This window comes from Oncorhynchus keta, chromosome 12, assembly GCF_023373465.1.
Source record: "Oncorhynchus keta strain PuntledgeMale-10-30-2019 chromosome 12, Oket_V2, whole genome shotgun sequence".
In the NCBI taxonomy this organism is placed as follows: Eukaryota; Metazoa; Chordata; class Actinopteri; order Salmoniformes; family Salmonidae; genus Oncorhynchus; species Oncorhynchus keta.
Genome location: NC_068432.1, coordinates 15,604,503 through 15,624,149, shown reverse-complemented (window position 1 = coordinate 15,624,149; position 19,647 = coordinate 15,604,503). Strand labels below are relative to the sequence as shown.

At 43.4% G+C, this 19,647-nt stretch overlaps 1 protein-coding gene across 1 annotated transcript in view; it reads left to right on the top strand.

Annotated features, from left to right (window-relative positions):
- Positions 1-19,647, top strand: part of LOC118391034 (uncharacterized) — a 97,324-nt gene that overhangs the window by 60,267 nt on the left and 17,410 nt on the right. The window contains exons 5-8 of the mRNA XM_035781972.2: positions 13,555-13,726; positions 15,495-15,680; positions 16,083-16,218; positions 18,545-18,642. Of these exons, the coding sequence (XP_035637865.2) occupies positions 13,555-13,726; positions 15,495-15,680; positions 16,083-16,218; positions 18,545-18,642 (592 nt within the window). The remainder of the gene's footprint in view (positions 1-13,554; positions 13,727-15,494; positions 15,681-16,082; positions 16,219-18,544; positions 18,643-19,647) is intronic.

The following is a 19,647-nucleotide window of genomic DNA, read 5'->3' as shown; positions in this document are numbered from 1 at the left end:
GGCGGTCTGTTTTCCAGAGGTCGCTCCACTATGCCCAACTGATGGAGGCTGAACGAGAGGCATATTTTTTATTTGTTGTGTACGTCTTTGTAAGTGAAATGTTGGTTGGGGAGATTTTAGCTACTTTGTTTTGATATGTAAAACAGTAGTAAAACTATGGATGAACTGTTTGTTTGCTTGTTTCACGAGGAAAACAGGAACACACAGTATCTCACAGAATCAATGTGGCAACTATTTCCGCCTTCATGGGTGGGTATATTGAGAAAATGTTCTGTACATTAAGAAGTTAAAATACATGCAGTGAACTTGAAATCTACAGTGCTTTTCCACATTTTGTTGTGTTAGAGCCTGAATTTAAAATGTATTTATGTCGCTGGCCTACACACAAGACCCCATAATATATGTATCAATACACCCAGTCACTACAAAGATACGTGCGTTCTTCCTAACTCAGTTGTCGGAGAGGAAGGAAACTGCTCAGGGATTTCACCATGAGGTTGTCATGGAAATTCTTACACAGGGACACTCAAAGTGAATCTTAAATTAATCATCCTTTATTTGTCAGTGCGCTGGAGAGGTTCCAACCAACTCAATGCACCATAGTACACATGTCAATCAGGAGCTCCCCATGGGAAGTACCAGCAGTTGTCTTATATATGGCTATACACAGACAAGTTATATTTGCATGATTTAGCATAATTCATTAATCATTACCATTTTGTTTCATTCATGTGACTGACCAATACTGGTTCATAACATGTCACAGACCAATACCTCACGGGGCTTCTTCTCTCTATGCTGAGACTTTAAAACGGAGAAATCTTTCATTCGTTCTCAAAACAAGGTCTGGGCGTACTTCCAAATTGTAGATACTGATAAGTGAGGATTCGTTAAGTCAGTCACTTGCATGAACACAGAAATTGTTTATTAGAACAGCACATGAATAAAACACATACATTAGTTATAAGAAAAGCACAAAAATTACAATTCCCATTACAAGGCCAATGGTGACTTTAAAACAGTTACAGTTTAATGGCTGTGATAGGAAAAATTGAGGATGGATCAACAACATTGTAGCTACTCCACAGCACTAACCTAAATGACAGAGTGAAAAGAAGGAAGCCTGTACAGAATAAAAACAGAGTGAAAAGAAGCAAGCCTGTACAAAATACTTGTTTGCAATAAGGCAATAAAGTAAAACTGCAAACAAACTGGCAAAGAAATTAACTTTATGTCCTGAATACAAAGTGTTATGTTTGGGGCAAATCCAACACAACACATCAATGAGCACCACTCTCAATATTTTTCAAACATGGTGGTGGCTGGGAGTTTTATTTAGGATAAAAAGAAACAGAATAGAGCTAATCACTAATCTGCTATTCAGCTAATCTGCTTTCCAACAGACATTGGGAGACAAATTCATATTTCAGCGGGAAGGTAATATAAAACACAAGGCCAAATATACACCAGAATTGCTTACCAAGACGACAGACTTAAGTCGGCTTGAACATCGATGGTGAAACTTGAAAATGGTTGTATAGCAATGATCATCAATGATCAACTTTACAGAGCTTGAAGAATTTTTGAAATAATAGTGTGCAAATATTGTACAATCCAGGTGTGCAAAGCTCTTAGCGACATACCCCAAAGGTGATTCTAAGATGTATTGACTCAGGGGTGTGAATACTTATGTAAATTAGATATTTCTGGATTTCATTTTCAATACATTTGCAAAAATATATATATATATTTTCAGGGTGGCAGGGTAGCCTAGTGGTTAGAGTGTTAGACTAGTAACCGGAACGTAGCAAGTTCAAACCCCTGAGCTGACAAGGTACAAATCTGTCGTTCTGCCCCTGACCAGGCAGTTAACCCACTGTTCCTAGGCCGTCATTGAAAATAAGAATTTGTTCTTAACTGATCTTGCCTAATAAAATAAAAAATATTATGGGGTATTTGTTTGTAAAAAAAAAAAAAAATGTTTTAATCCATTTTGAATTCAGGCTGTAACACAACAAAATGTGGAATAAGTCAAGGGAGATGAATACTTTCTGAAGGCACAGTACAGAATGGTTGACAAAATGAACCACAACTCTGTTTCACACAAAAGTCCCATATTTGTCATACATCCTCAATGGAAAGCAAACAGCGTTACACGCTATAACACTTTTATTTTCAACCTTTGACATTGGTGCCATCCTACTTCTAATGGGTCCAAATTGCAGTCCAAAGCCCTGTATGTGGTGTGTCTCTCTACACCGTAGTGGGTCTTGGCTGAAACCTGCTAATGCTGATCCGCCCGAGACATAGCCTCGTTATTGTTATTTATTGTGTTACTATTCTTCTATTTTTGTTTGTTCATTTTCTCAATTTTTAACTCTACATTGTAGGGACAGGGCTAGTAAGTAAGCATTTCATGGCAAAGACTACACCATGTGACAAATGCAATTTGAAGTGTGTGTTTGCTGCCACTTATTGAACTCCAGTGGGTGGACGGATTCACAGGGAAGCGAGGAATGAGAGGGTATGTGTGTGTGTTTGTGTGTTAGCGAGCACACACGTGTGTGCATCCACAGAGCAAAGTGGCGCAGCGGCGAGGCAGAGACATTCCGTATCATACACTATGGGAACACTTTTAATTTGACAGTGCCCTGGGATGGGGCATGCAGGATGTCTGCGCACAGACTTCCGTAATGCACCATAAAGTCTGTTTACCTTCACCGCTGTGAAGCTCTCACCGCTATTTTGTCTCCCGTCTGACCGCTCCCACCATCCTGAACGCCCAGCGCTGTTTGATGGCGCAAAGCTAGCCACCCGTGTTCCTTAAAAAAAAGGCTTCCCTTCGAGAGTTCAGCGGGCTGGCTGAAAGGTGTTTGTGTCAGAGCCCAGTGGTTTATTGGCATGGTCAGTCTGATCTCTGCTTGGTTCCTCGCCGTTTGACTTGACTGAGAAGGTTGAGAAAGGAAGGGCTGCAGGATATTTGTGAGGGAGTTTCTCAAGCGATTTTAACTTTGATATTGTTACGGATACAGAGAACTGGGTACCTGTGGAAGTAAGCATCTTTCGATAATGTTAATCACAGGAACATTAACGACCACAGCTGATATGACTGAATAGATTTAAACGGCCTGGACAGTTTGAATGGTGAATACAAACTATAACTTGAAATGAGTAACATGAAACGATTACACTGGCTTAACTGGATCAATGAAAGTGTCACGCTCTGATGATAGGAAGGTGACACACCAGCCCATCTGCCTCCGTCTCCCATGAGCCCACTTGCTCTCTACAACTGGACTGTGACAGAGACAGAGAATACAAGCACGCAGGCAGATATGCGCACACGCACGCACGCACGCGCACATACTTCAGATCTCACATACCGCAGACACTACACCCTGTGCTGGCTTTGCCCATCTATCCCGCATTGCAGGTGATGGAGGGAGGATGGACCAACAATGACTGTATATATGAATGGATAAATCAAATCATTATTGGTCACATACAGATGGTTAGCAGATGTTATTGTGAAATGCTTATGCTTCTAGATCCGACAGTGCAGCAGTATCTAACAGGTAATATCTAAGAATTCCACAACAAAACCTAATATCTAACAAATTCCACAGCAAAACCTAATAGCTAACAAATTCCACAGAAAATCCTAATACACACAATCTAGTAAAGGAATGGGATGAGAATATATAAGTATAAAATATATGGGTGAGCAGTGACAGAGTGGCTAAGATGCAATAATTATTAAAGAATAGATAGTGAAGTATACAGTATACATTTGTCACGCCTTGGTCTTAGTATTTTGTGTTTTCTTTAATTATTTGGTCAGGCCAGGGTGTGACATGGGTTTATGTTGTTGTATTTCGTATTGGGGTTTTTGTATTATTGGGATTGCGGCTGAGTAGGGGTGTTGTATGGGCTTGGCTGCCTGAGGCGGTTCTCAATCAGAGTCAGGTGATTCTCGTTGTCTCTGATTGGGAACCGTATTTTGGTAGCCTGGTTTCGCTTTGTATTTCGTGGGTGATTGTTCCTGTCTCTGTGTAGTTTCACCAGATATGCTGTATTAGGTTTCACGTTCCGTTTGTTGTTTTGTATCATGTATCGTTATTTTCATGTGTCACTTTTTCTATTAAAGTCATGAGTAACCACTACGCTGCATTTCGGTCCGACTCTCTTTCCACAAACGAAGAACGACGTTACAACATTACAGTATATACATATGAGATGAGAAATGCGTGATATGTAAACATTCTTAAAGTGGCATTATTAAAGTGACTACTGTTCCATTTATTAAAGTGGCCAAAGATATCAAGTCTGTAGGTAGGCAGCCACCTCTCTGTGCTAGTGGTGGCTATTTAACAATCTGATGGCCTTGAGATCTGATGCACCTGTACTGACCTCGCCTTCTGGATGGAAGCGGGGTGAACAGGCAGTGGCTCGGGTGGTTATTGTCCTTGATGATCTTTTTTGGCTTCCTGTGACATCGGGTGTTCTAGGTGTCCTGGAGGGAAGAGCCTTGCGGTTGTAGGCGGTGCAGTTGCCGTACCAGGCGGTGATACTCTCAGGATGCTCTCAATTGTGCACCTGTAAAAGTTAGTGAGAGTTTTCGGTGACCACATTCTTTCAGCCTTCTGAGGTTTTTCAGCCTTCACCACACTGTCTGTGTGCATGGACCATTTCAGTTTGTCGGTGATATGTACACCAAGGAACTTAAAACGTTCCACCTTCTCCACTGCTGTCCCGTCAATGTGGATAGGGGGGTGCTCCCTCTGCTGTTTCCTGAAGTCCACGATCATCTCTTTTGTTTTGCTGACATTAAGTGAGAGGTTATTTTCCTGACACCACACTCCCAGGGCCCTCACCTCCTCCCTGTAGGCTGTCTCATCATTGTTTGTAATCAAGCCTACCACTGTTGTGTTGTCTGCAAACTTGATGGTTGAGTTGGAGGCGTGCATGGCCACGCAGTCGTGGGTGTACAGGAGGGGGCTGAGAACGCACCTTTGTGAGGCACAAGTGTTGAGGATCAGCGGATTGGAGATAGTGTTTCCTACCTTCACCACCTGGGGGCGGCGCGTCAGGAAGTCCAGGACCCAGTTGCACAGGGCGGGGTCAAGATCCAGGGTCTCAAGCTTAATGATGAATTTGGAGGGTACTATGGTGTTGAATGCAGAGCTGTAGTCAATAAACAACGTTCAGGTATTCCTCTTGTCCACATGGGATAGGGCAGTGTGATAGCGATTGTATCGTCTGTGGACCTATTGGGGCGGTAAGGAAATTGAAGTGGGTCTAGGGTGACAGGTAGGGTGGAGGTGATATGATCCTTGACTAGTCTCTCAAAGCACTTCATGATGACAGATATGAGTGCTACGGGGTGATAGTAATTTGTTCAGTTACCTTACCTTTCTTGGGAACAGGAACAATAGTGGCCATCTTGAAGCATGTGGGGACAGCAGACCGGAATAGGGATTGATTGAATATGTTCGTAAACAAACAAGCCAGCTGGTCTGCGCATGCTCTGAGGACGCGACTACAGTATGGATGCCGTCTGGGCTAGCAGCCTTGCGAGGGTTAACATGTGTAAAAAGTTTTACTCACATCGGCCACGGAGAAGGAGAGTCCACAGTCTTTGGTACCGGGCCACGTCAGTGGCACTGTATTGTCCTCAAAGCATGCAAAGAAGTTGTTTCATTTGTCTGGAAGCAAGATGTCAATGTCCTTCGACAGGGCTGGGTTCCTTTTTGTAATTCGTGATTGTCTGTAGACGCTGCCACATACGTCTCGTGTTTGATCCTTTGAATTGCGACTCCACTTTGTCTCTATACTGACACTTTGCTTGTTTGATTGCCTTACAGAGGGAATAACTACACTGTTTGTATTCAGCCATATTTCCAGTCACCTTGCCTTGATTAAATACGGTGGTACGTGCTTTCAGTTTTGCTCGAATGCTGCCATCAATCCATGGTTTCTGGTAAGGGAAGTTTTTAATGGTCACAGTGGGTACAACATGCTCACTGAGTCAGCATATACGTCAATGTTATTATCTGAGGCTACCATGAACATATCCGATTGGTCAGACCAGCGTTGGATAGACCTACGCCCGGGCGCTTCCTTTTTTAGTTTCTGCCTATAGGAGAGGAGCAACAAGATGGAGTCATGGTCAGATTTTCTAAAAGGAGGGCAGGGGAGGGCCTTGTAGGAGGGTCTCACTTGTGTACAGCAATCAATATTCTGATAGAATTTAGGTAGCCTTGTTCTCAAATTATCTTTGTTAAAATACCCAGCTACAATAACTGCATCCTCAAGATATATGGTTTCCAGTTTGCATAAAGTCCAGTGAAGTTCCTTGATGGTTGTCTTGGTGTCCGCTTGCAGGGGGATATACACGGCTGTGACCGAGGAGAGTTCTCTTGGGAGATAATGTGGTTGGCATTTGATTGTGAGGAATTCTAGGTCAGGTGAACAAAATGACTTGAGTTCCTGTATGTTGTTACAATTACACCATGAGTCATTAATCATGAAACATGCACCCCCACCCTTCTTCTTACCGGAGAGATGTTTATTCCTGTCGGCGCGATGCACTGAAAATCCCTTTGGTTGTATGGACTCCGACAGCATGTCCCCAGCTAGCCACGTTTCCGTGAAACCGAGCATGTTACAATCCTGGATATCTCTTTGGGGTGCAACTCTTGCCCTGATTTCATCGACTTTGTTAACTAGGGACTGGACATTAGCGAGTAATATACTCAGAAGCGGTGGGTGGTGTGCGCGCATCCGAAGCCTCACTACAAGACCACTCTGGCACCTTCTCTTCCAGCTGTGTTTTGGGTCGGCCTCTGGAATCAGTTCAAATGCCCTGGGAGGCGCAGACAAATGATCCGCTTTGGGACAAAGCATAGTGCTGGTTGTGCTGGTAAGTTGACGTCTCTCTGTAATCGAATAGGTCTTCTCGGTTGTATGTAATAACACTTAAGGTTTTCTGGGCTAACAATGTAAGAAATAATACATAGAAAACAAAATACTGCACAGTTTCCTAAGGACTAGAAGCGAAGCTGCCATCTCTATCAGCACCAATCAGTAAGCCATCGATCATGTGACACCATTCATTCCTATGTGAAGACTCAATAGGACATTGAAGCCAAATGAAGTTGGTTAAGATGGCGTCTCATGGAGACATAACATGTGTAGTTGGTGCTACTCCAGGAAGTGGCGTTACAGGCCAGCTCAGTGCTGCCCCTCTCATTGAGTATCTAAAGTTGAAGGCCGACCGGGATATGCAGGCTGCCATTAGCAACCCAATTATCCTTATAACTTCCTCTGTGTGATCTTAAAATAATCAGTTATAGAACATGCATAGGTGTATTAGAAGCAATTATTGTTAACATGATTGTCTTTGAATTTTTATTTTATTTACACAAAGGTTAACCGCGAAGATCGCCATTTTTCCATTCACTATGGAAAATTAGGAGATCCTGTTTTCTGGTAACAATGCCGGCCTTGAACTTTCAGTCGTTCTCCCCTGGGATGGACAAGGGAAGAAAGAGAGCAAAAGAGAGAATAGGAGAGACCGAGAAATAAATAGGGGGAAGAAATACAGAAGGGAGGTGGGAGGACAAGACAGAAGGAAGGAAGTAAAAGTGCAAAAGGAGGAGGCAGAGAGATGGGCTGCCGTTAAACTCACTGTGTGTGAGTGTGCATGCTTGCGTATGTGTGTGCACGTGTATGTGTGCCCCCTGCACAGGGTGTGCTTCAGACATGTAGCCTGGGGGAGAGGGCCTTGTCGAGAGCAGACACAGCGTGGTTCCTGCCACAAACTGGGTCCTAATAAAGCACCCGGGCATATGGCAGGACTGATTAGAATGGCAAACACGGTGAACACACAGATAGAGCCACCCCCTCCTGTAACCTTCTTCACCCCCTGGGTGGGTTGCCAAAAGCTCCCCAACAAAAACAGTGGCAGAGAACAAAATTGGAATATCAAAACATGGTTGCTCTTGAGGGGCGGCACCTTTTGTCCAATTACGGAACACTTGAATTTTACATGTTTTTTTTTTCTACCACAGGTACTACAGGTATTTATGCTTACAGATTTACTTCCATTGTATATGGAGAGAGGACTGAAAAATGACCTTAGGCATAAATAAGTCCCCACAATTATAAGTACAGATCGATAAGCCAAAGTATAGAAACTCAGAAGGCACACACCCTTGCTAATGACAGCAAGGCCACAAACACGCAATTAGTATCACAGCATGGTTGCGTTCGATACGCCACCCTATTTCCTATGTGCACCACTTTGGACCACTATATAGTGAATAGGGTGCCAATATAGTAAATTGAGTGCCATTTCAGATGCAGCCCCATGCCTTTGATTCACGTATGATACTGCAGATAAAGGGTAGGTTTTTCATAACCATTCCCCAACCTTAATGTTTAAGTGAACACGTATCGTGCGAGTGTGATTCATGGAGGACCATTTCGGTGGGGTGTTTTTGTCGTGGCTCGGTTGGTGCAGGAGGAGAGACTTTGTGCTGACTGACTCCACGCTCACTCCCTCCGTCCTTTAAATGGCTCTTTTATGGCCCGGGTAACGATCCCCCCGTCGGCCTTCTCCATTCCGTCGCACTGCAGATAGAGACTGGCTGTTTTTTTGGTGTTCTCGATGTGGGGCTAAATGGTGTCCATATTAGGACATCCTTAGTATCAGAAAGACTTATACAGCATTCACCGAAGTCCGATCCACTCACTGATCTAACACTGTCTGTTCCCTAAGCATGAAACTGTGTAGCCTCCATTCAAGCTATGAGTATAAGAAATGAAATGCTCCCAATTTGCACAGCTTGGGTTAAGGCATACATAAGTACCAAAATAGTGACCATTAAATCAAGGGAAACAAAATGTGACACATTATTCAATAGAACTGAGAAAATATTTTCATGTTTATTACTTGGTAGGCCTACATTTATTTGCACTGACCTGAGCAGCTGATTGAACGTAGAACCATGTAAAACGTCCAAAACCAGGGAAAATATCCTAAACGAGGCAAAAGGTCCATGACTGTTATGTGCCTGGAGCCTTACCATTTAATAAATCCATCTAAAATAAGGATTAAATTGTGTAATTACTGCTATTGTTTATTTGCCTGACAACTCACCCTGAATTGAATTCCGCTGCTCTATCAATTGCTACATACATTCAGTCTGAAACTGCCATCCGAGAAGTTGTTTGTGTGACTTCAAAATGAGGGGTGTCGGAAAAAACAAATTAATCAGCGATTGGATCATCTCTAACAAATCTAACCAATCAGAGTATCAAAGTTGATCATGTAGGCCAGCTCTGGCCCAACCCATCAGACTCTGGGACCAATCAGAATGGTCACAATATGTTCGCATTCTATGGATTGTCGGCAAGGGATGCAAATCCAGACCCATTGTGGAGAAGAACCGTTTTTCTCTTACTGTGGTGTTGTAGGTGTGGGCCAGGCGGCCAATAAAACGTATTGTGTACCCATAATTCTCCGGGGTTATGAGAATAAGCCCCACGGCATCATATCTCCATTACATCAGTTGTGTGTGTGTGTGTGTGTGTGTGTGTGTGTGTGTGTGTGTGTGTGTGTGTGTGTGTGTGTGTGTGTGTGTGTGTGTGTGTGTGTGTGTGTGTGTGTGTGTGTGTGTGTGTGTGTGTGTGTGTGCACCTGTCTGTGTGTTTACAGAAAGCACTACTGAGGAAGGGGGAACAAACATTTCTATTGGAATCAATAACATGATAAATTCCTATATTTATCTGGGTTTTCATTTTAGATTAGTTCAATACTTGGACCTATTTTCACTCTCATAAGACAATGACTGTCTATAACACTTAGATATCTTAGCCCTAGTTCACCGCTCCATCGCCTCACCAAACTAAAAAATACTCTTTGGAAGAGCGTGGATAGAGTGCTTTCTGAAACCATGCAGTGGTAGTTCACCCCGTCAGACCATTGACAATAGTTTGCTCATTGGGCGTGGAATGGGTTAAGCACACCTCTGTTTCATACAGCGCGCCAGAGCAGTGCTTCCAGTGTCGGGAGGAATGGTCATGCATATTGATATATGTTAATTACATGCAAATAAAGGTTGCTTCTCTACAACACCCACAACGGAAGCACAATCATGGCCTCGGTTTGGGACAAAGTCTTTTCACTCCGTGGGCGGTGGTATACATTACAGTGGCCGTGGTTTTCAAAGCTCAAGGACTGTCCGATGCACATGCACTTTCAACTGGAAACCCTCCGCCTGGGACCTCATTCATAACTTAAACTATGGTGGGTTAATACTTATAGTTTACAAATGCACTTTCATATTAGTGCATACTTTTGCTTAATTTCCTCTTCATCTATTGGTTAATATTCTCCACTCCCCTTTAATTTCTGGTCATTCATTTCACCTGTCACTGCTGTGCTCCCTGAAGAAGGCCTGTGAGCAGCAACGTGTTGGTGTATTTCTTTTTTTTTTTTACTATTCAATAGCCACTAAAATAAAGGCTTTTTAACTTTTCCACAAGAGTGCCTTGGTTTTTTGAAGTACAACTTACTTTGGTCGCTATAAATTATACCCCATTCTCCGAATTCATGTTTTTATTTAACTAGGCAAGTCAGAACAAATTATTATTTACAATGACAGCCTACCCCGGCCAAACCTGGACTATGCTGGGCCAATTGTGTGCCACCCTATGGGACTCCCAATCCCAATCGGATTCAAACCAAGGACTGAAATGACACCTCTTGCATTGAGATGCAGTGACTTAGACCGCTGCACCAGTCGGAATCACCTCTCTATCTATCTTCATTTGATGCCAAAACAGCGGACCCTATTTGCTAGCCAACAAACAATGTCAATCTACTAAATTTACCTGAATGAAATATAGACAACTGATGTGTGTGGCCATAAAAGAGAGAAGATAACAATGTAGGTGAGATTTAATCAAATTTCACTGCGATTGGTTACTCAACATGCAATAATACCTGCCAATCGCTGAGATTAATTATTTGCATTGCTGGCTTCATTAAAAACTGCTAATCGGATGGATTTTTAAAAATCGTATTTATTTCTTGGGGTTCGCCATCGCTAACATACCTCATGGTTTATTTTAGGGATGAGAAGACGCTTTGTGATTCCTTAGTTAAAGGGAGTTTTGAAATCTGAAGACACCGTTAACCGCGACACCGTAAACCGATCATATTCAGTTTCAAACATTAACGCCTGCGCTGCACAGGTATGCGATTGGTCTTTACCTTTTTAGTGCAATAAACTTTGTCGGTTCTTTAGCACAGAAGAGGTCGCCGTTATGCCTGAATTCGACCCAAAACCAACTGTAGTGTTGAGATCGGTTGTATGAAACCAATCAGGATGTCATGAAAAGCTCTCAACCGTGCCAGCCCGCTCTTCATTTCTATTCAGTTCCACTCACCATAAGTTTGTCGTCTGAACTGTGCGTTAGATCACCAGCAAGTTAAATAATTGAACACCTGCCATAGCATAGGACCTGAAAAACAAGCCACGATGAACATATTACCCCTTTGCAGCCAGCACCTCTCCCTTGTCCCCCTCCACTCCTATCCTCTATCTTCTCTTTCCTTCATCCCCTTCCTCTGTGTGCGGTTTCAGAGGGAGGAAGTAGTTGGCACTTATAGCGAACCCCTCTCTCTCTCTCTCTCTCTCGCACGCCCCGTGAATGAGGCCGGGGGGACTGCAGCTCAGCGCTCTGCGCATGGCCGCCTGTTTAGTATTCGTCTCACGTCTGGCCGAGGGAGCCGCATTAAATTGGGATCAGGCAGATTAGAGTCTAATATAGTGGGCTATTAAAGGCTGCGAGCCATGGGTTAGAGCCAGAGCAGGGGCCCACTCTCCCAGCATCCTAGAGTAGCCCCGTGTGCTGCATGCCCACTTCCCCCCTACCTACCTACTCTCTCACGCCACATATACACACACACACGCGTGCACATTCGCAGATGGATGGATGTATGCATGCTTACACGTAGGCACAGACCAACGCACACACACAAACACACGCACACCACTTTAGTACAGAGACGGATGCAGGGAGGTCATGTTTTTTGGGGGATATTTTAATTAATTGTCATGTTGTTTCATGTTATGAGGTGCCTCTGCTATTTTGGGTTTTACAACATGAAATACGCAAAGCTATAAAGGTTATTGGTACTATAGTGTGCTTGATGAAGTGCTTCTTAGTGTTTGAATAGTTTTGCACATTCAAAGGCTTTTTCCTGGCATTTGTATGATTATTAAGGAGGGATTAAGATGTTTTTATCTTCTATTCTATTTGCTATTGTTTACTGTTTTAGTCTTGTCCAGTTAATTCTACGCAAGTATCCATAAACTTTGTCCAACTCTGAATTCTGACAAAACATTGATACTCATTGATATACTGTATATTCTCTCCTTAACATTGAACAGGCATTATTGCCTGAGTTGCAGAAGTTGGAGCTACTATATTAAACAGAGGGGGATTTGCAGATGGATCATTGAACCATATTACTGAGTGGTCTGACCTTTGTGACATTGGCAATAAAAGACAGATGGTAACAATGTAGGTGACATTCACTGTTATCGCAATGGACCATATCATCACTACTTAACGTCATCTTCATATTGATTCATACCAGAACTAAATGTCCTAGGGAATATGAGAAAACGATCCCAAACTAGGGTTGTGAAATTACAAGAACTCTCCCAAAAGCCCCAGGTTTTCAGAATTCATGGTTTGAAGATTTACAGAATCAGAAGGGAATAAGCAAGATTTTTTGGGGACTTTTGCAACACTAATCCAAACTATTGATAACACAGTGATATTTTGTTTTGCTTGTCAGGAGGTGAAAAGGGAGTTTGCGTGCACTTCAATCAGACGCAATTTCAGCGTTTTAATTGCATCTGATTGAAGTGTGTGGAGGCTTCGTTTTCACTCAATCATATGCATTTCCCACTTGGCACAGAAATCAATTCAACATTTATTCCACGTTGGTTCCACGTCATTTCATTGACAACGTTTATTCAACCAGTGTGTGCCCAGCGGATTACTCCTGCACCTTTACTGAGCTTGGCGACAGGGTGTGCAGTAGATCATCTCAGTGTCGTACTGTTTGCTTTGTCTGTTGCATTTGTCAGTGGAGTTAACAATCAAGTTAACTTGCTTATGCGCTTCCTGGGTGCTGTATCACGAACACAATACACAACAAAACTTCAAACTTCAGTCTTCCCATTTAATGGTCATTTCGGAGTTGAGCCTTTACTGTGAATGTGGTTTCAGAGAACTCAGGAACATTGCATTTAAAAGGAGCATTGTCGACCTCTAGACTGTAAACATGATACACATACCACAAATACCGATACAGCGAGAGCAGTATCCATAACAAACAACATTTCCTCTTCTCAAACAGAGTTAAAAAAAAAAATCTTTGCACCTGGAACTACTTCTTATATGGCAATCAAGATACAGCTAGAGCAGTTATAAAGTCTAACTACTTCCTGTATTCTCCTATCCTTCCAGACATCCCCTATTCCCACTGCTGGCCCTGCTGTTTGAGAAGTGTGAGCAGGCCACCCAGGGCTCTGAGTGCATCACCTCTGCCAGCTTCGATGTGGACATTGAGAACTTTGTGCATCAGCAGGAGCAGGACCACAAGCCATTCTTCAGCGAGGACCCCGACCTGGACAACCTGGTTAGTACCCTGCCTGGGGGGCATCTCAATAGTCTAATGTGGCTTTGAAGTATCTCAATAGTCTAGCATGACTTCTTCATTAAGGAGGCACCTCAATAGTCTTAACGGCGTCCTCAGGTTGAAGAAGTATCTCAACAGTCTAACATAGCTTACTAATGTTGAGGATGACTTGCTTCCTCTACTGGTGGAGGCAGTCATTACATATCCCTTTCACATACGCTTTATTTCCCACTCATATCAAGTTGTCTTATTTCCTACATGTACATGGCTCTCTCTTCTAGACTATCAATTATCTCTCTCTCTCTCTCTCTCTCTCTCTCTCTCTCTCTCTCTCTGCCTCTCTGCCTCTCTGCCTCTCTGCCTCTCTGTCTCTCTGTCTCTCTGTCTCTCTCTCTCTCTCTCTCTCTCTCTCTCTCTCTCTCTCTCTCTCTCTCTCTCTCTCGCATGCAGACACATCTACCCCTTTCCCTTCCATCTCCTTTGTGTCTCTAAATATTTATTTATATTCACCCGTTCTCTCTCTTTTCCCCTTTCCCACTCTCCCCCCTCATGATCTTTCCCTCCCACCCTTCCGTGACAGCTAGCAGTAATTAGAAATTAGGAGAAATAGGGAAGGTGGCTGGGGAGAGAGAGAGATGGAAGGTCGGCTCTCATCATTATGGGGGTACTCGGCCGACAAGTGGTGCGGCAGTCAATTAACCCCGCATCTGTGTGCTTTACGAGGTGCCGGCCGCGGACTGGCCCTGGCACACACTAACTCTTCCATAGGACAGTAATGCTGAAGCTGACTGGCCGAGATGGCACTTGGCTCCCGATTAAACAAGCGGCAGTTAATTGGCAGATTTATCTCCTCCTTGGCCAAGCACTTTTCCGCCCCATTCTGGTGCCCTTGAGTGCTGACTTTGAGGGAGTGAGCACTGGGAGGAGAAGCCTGGTTGGAAAAAGGACAAAGTTTGGATCATAGTGAAGGATTTTGAGAGGGCTCATGGATTAGCAGGTGTTATGTCAAGGGCTATCTTTGAACATTCAGAGACTGACTAGGGCTAGCACATAATTTGTAAGGCACATGAGGGGGCTGTCCAGAAACAATATTATTATTTACCTTTGGTTCAAACTGGAGAAGGCAACCATGGAGCTAGCCAATGTTGAGCGAGCATAGCATTCAGGCTAGCATGTAGCCTACTTCTCTAGTAATTGAGCCTGCTGGCTTTGCCTCTCTCTTCTCAGATGGTGAAGGCCGTCCAGGTGACCAGGTTCAGTCCTGGGTTCAAATACTTTCACATACATTTGAAATAAGTGTTCAGATATATTTTTATTTGAAAAGACAAGAAGTTGAAAATGTTAATGTATTTGGAAATACATTTGGAAAGTATTTGAACAATTCAAATACACTGCCTCATATACACTCCCATGCATTTATCCAGATATTTGAAAATAGTATTTGAAGTATGTATTTGAAAATCCTCTTAAATACAATTGATCAAATAACCATTCAAATACTAAAATAAAAGTACATGTTTTTGGCTGTGTGTTTGTAAATACTCAAATACACACCAAAAATATATATCTTTTATCAGATACTCAAATACAAATGCATTTGAACATAGGTCTGCTAAGGTTACACCTTTCTAAAATTGGAGAAATCAACAATAGAGCTAGCTCAAGTTGAGCCAATCTAGACTAGCATTCAGGCTAGCATGTAGCATCCTTCCTTCCCCAATCATTGAGCTTGCATATATTCCTCTTCTCTCTCTCTCTCCCTCCCGAGATGGTGAAGGCCATCCAGGTGCTGAGGATCCACCTTCTGGAGCTGGAGAAGGTCAACGAGCTCTGCAAGGACTTCTGCAACCGCTACATCACCTGCCTCAAGACCAAGATGCACAGCGACAACCTGCTTCGCAATGACCTGGGCGGGCCCTACTCGCCCTCGCACACCTCGCTCAGCCTGCAGCAGGTAATGCGGACACTTACACATATGCGCACTGGTGCACGCATGCACATACGTACAAACTCTAAACATAGTGTATCTGGTATGCACTTTGAAGGAGCCAACTGCATTTTTTATGTTTTAGTGTTTTTCTGAAAGACCATTGTACTTGTGTCCAAACATCTGAGCTGTATTAATTAGTCTAATACATTGTGTAACGTTTGGATAGAAATACATTTTGAAGAACAGATATGTCTCCTACATGTAGCACTAAGGAATCATCAGCTCTGTTCATGGCATTTTTATCCGCAACATTCAGTACTTTCATGTTTCAAGTTTCAAATTGTATTAGTCGTATGTACATCCTGAACGGCCCTTTTCAACCCCCTTACTGGTTCGTTCTCTTCCTATGACCTCTGACCTCACCAGGACCTCCTCCAGACATCCTCTCCGTCCATGACATCAGTCTCCAGCTCCGTCAACTCCTCGGGCATCATGATGCCCACCGGGACCCTGCAACAGGGTAACATTGCCATGACTACCATCAACTCCCAGGTGGTGTCAGGTGAGAAGCCTTTCCACCTTCCTCAACCCAGTTCTATGGGTACCTCACCTTCCCTGATATTACATCACACAACAAGTGTAATTTATACCTCTACATTGTAGTGACATAGGCAGAAACAATTGCAGTGTATGTACAAATTGTACAAAGTGTTCTACCCTGCATGCACAACATTTAAAATTTAAACAACATTAGGGTGAGAGAAGGTTTAGCCACAATGTTTTGCATTAAGTATCTATCTATTATTATTTCAGCAACTGCTTGCTGGTAGGTCACATCATATCCTATGTCAAATGGAGGCTGTTGACATATAATTATGGAAATGAGTTGAGTTTGAAGGTGTTCTACACTATATATACAGAAGTATGTGGACACCCCTCCAAATTTGCCACACCCGTTGCTGACAAGTTTTTAAAATTGGGCACATAGCCATGCAATCTCCATAGAATAACATTGGCAGTAGAATGGCACGTTGTCACGATCGTCGTTGGAATGAGTTGAGGACCAAGGTGCAGCATGGTAAGCGTACATTTGAACTTTATTTAAAAATGACGCCGACAAAACGAAGAACAAAAAAACAACCGTGAAGCTTTGGGCTATGTGCCCTGAACAACTACAAAGTTAACTTCCCACAAAACAGGTGGGGGAAAAGGGTACCTAAGTATGGTTCTCAATCAGAGACAAAGATAGACAGCTGTCCCTGATTGAGAACCATACCAGGCCAAGACATAGAAATAAAAAACATAGAAAAAATGACATAGAATGCCCACCCTAGTCACACCCTAGGCTAACCATAATAGAGAATAAAAAGCCTCTCTACGGCCAGGGCGTGACACACATACTGAAGAGCTCAGTGACTTTCAACGTGGCACCGCCATTAGATTACATCTTTCCAACAAGTCAGTTCGTAAAATTTCTCCTCTGCTAAAGCTGCCCCAGTAAGTGCTGTTATTGTGAAGTGGAAACTTCTAGGAGAAACAATGGCTCAGCCGTGAAGTGGTAGGCAACACAAGCTCACAGAACAGGACTGCCAAGTACTGAAGCACATAAAAATTGTCTGTCCTCGGTTGCAACACTCGCTACTGTGTTCCAAACTGCCTGTGGAATCAAAGTCAGCACAAGAGCTGTTTGTCGGAAGCTTCATGAAAGGGATTTCCAAGGCCTAGCAGCTGCACACAAGCCTAAGATCACTATGCACAATGCCAAGCATCGGCTTGTGTGGTGTAAAGATCGCCTCCATTGGACTCGCATTGGACTCGGAAATGCGTTGGAGCAGTGAAAACGTGTTCTCTGGAGAGATGAATCACGCTTTACCATCTGGCAGTCCAACGGACTAATCTGGGTTTGGCAGATGCCAGGAGAACACTACATTCCTCAATGTAAAGTGCCAACTGTAAAGGTTGGTGGAGGAGGAATAATGGTCTGGGGCTATTTTTCATGGTTCGGACTAGGCCCCTTAGTTCCAGTGAAGGGAAATCTTAACGCTACAGCACATATTGACATTCTAGACAATTCTGTGCTTCCAACTTTGTGGAAACAGTTTGAGATGGATCATTCCTGTTTCAGCATGACACTGCCCCTGAGCACAAAGCGAGGTACATACAGAAATGGTTTGTCAAGATCGGTGTGTAAGACCTTGACTGGCCTGCACGGAGCCCTGACCTCAACCCCATCAAACACCTTTGGGATGATTTGGAACGCCGACTGCGAGCCAGGCCTAATCACTCTACATCAGTGCCCGACCTCACTGATGCTCTTGTGGATGAATGGAAGCAAATCCCCGCAGAAATGTTCCAACATCTAGTGGAAATCCTTCCCAGAAGAGTGGAGGCTGTCATAGGAGCAAAGGGGGACCAACTCCATATTAATGCCCATGATTTTGGAACATGATGTTCAACGAGCAGGTGTCCACATACTTTTGGTAATGTAGTGTATATCACTCAAAAGTGTGGCTGTGTTTCTTGTTATTATGTACAGCGAAGTGTTACCCCTGCCCTCCAGAAATCCCTTTCAACTCAGAATAATAATCTCATTCCATCTTTCTCTTTGATCGTAAGACATTCAAAGCTCAAATTAATACCCATGATTAGAGAATCGAAATTAGTGCTAATTAGTAGCGAAAGAACAACTCATGAAAGAATACAGCTTTTCTTTTCGTGCTTCATTCGCACCGATGTGCTTTTGCCTTACTTGTTTACATGTTGTTGTTGTTGTTATTGTTTTGGTAGGGTTAGATAATAGAGCTCTCGAGCCGAAATGGTGCAAGGCCGACTGCTTTTCACAGAAGAAGAAGCCACTCGACTCTTATGACCGCAAATTATCCCCTCAGGTGGCACCTTGTATCAGCCGGTTGCCATGGTGACGTCGCAAGGGCAGGTGTTAACCCAGGGACTCTCCCAGGGGACCATCCAGATCCAGAATTCACAGGTGAGGCCGTCAGCTGCTCTTCTAGCATTTACCTGCCTCTTCTGCCATAAGATGTAGAGATGGATCATGTCTAACAACTCCAAATACTCTCACTGTCATGCATATCATTGTTTGTGCTTGCCATTAGCTGTCATCAAGTGGTGGGCCTCTCTGTTATGAACATGTTACGACAGTGTGAAATCTATATTAGAGTAATAGTGTAATAGCTAACATATCATTGGTAAACTTATGACATTTCAGCACACTGTTTTTGCAAGGTATCACTTGTTTATTATGCTAACGTTTCAGCCTTTAGCCTAGGTGCTAACATTTCCTCCTTGACAAAATGTTCGTACAATAAACAAGTGACTTGATTATTTTAATTTGAAGTCCAACACACCTGCAATGAAAGCTCTTAATGTCAGAGTTTGCGAGTGCATGTCCCTTTAAACTCCTGCAATCCCCATGCCCTGAAGAACCTCACATAGGTGGTCAATATTTGAGTCAGACTGTCAGACCACCCGTATGCTCGCCTACGGAGTAGACTGTGGGGTGCTCTGCTCTGCAGGCGTATTAGAAAGCCACAGTGTCAGCCAGGCAGGTAATTCTGTGTTTGACAGACAGCGGCGGCCTCAGTGAATACCCAGGACCCAGCCGAGGCGGCACTCTACACGTGGTCTGGGAATAGAGTGCAGCCCCGTAGCTACATCACCGACAAGCTCCCGGTAATGATACCCCGGCTTGGTGCCGCCAATTAATTCAACCCCGCTTTTCCGGAACACAAATTCCCAGGGCCGAGGGGGATAGGGGGAGGGATTTCCACGTGACACCCCAGCTGCACCTGTAATAAGGCTTATTTTATGCTGTGTGTGTGTGTGTGTGTGTGTTTCATATATTTACAGTGCCTTCAGAAAGTATTCACACCACTTGACTTTTTCAACATTTTGTTGTGTTACAGCCATAATTTAAAATGAATTACATTTTCTTTTAATTGTCACATGACACACAATCCCCATAATGTCAAAG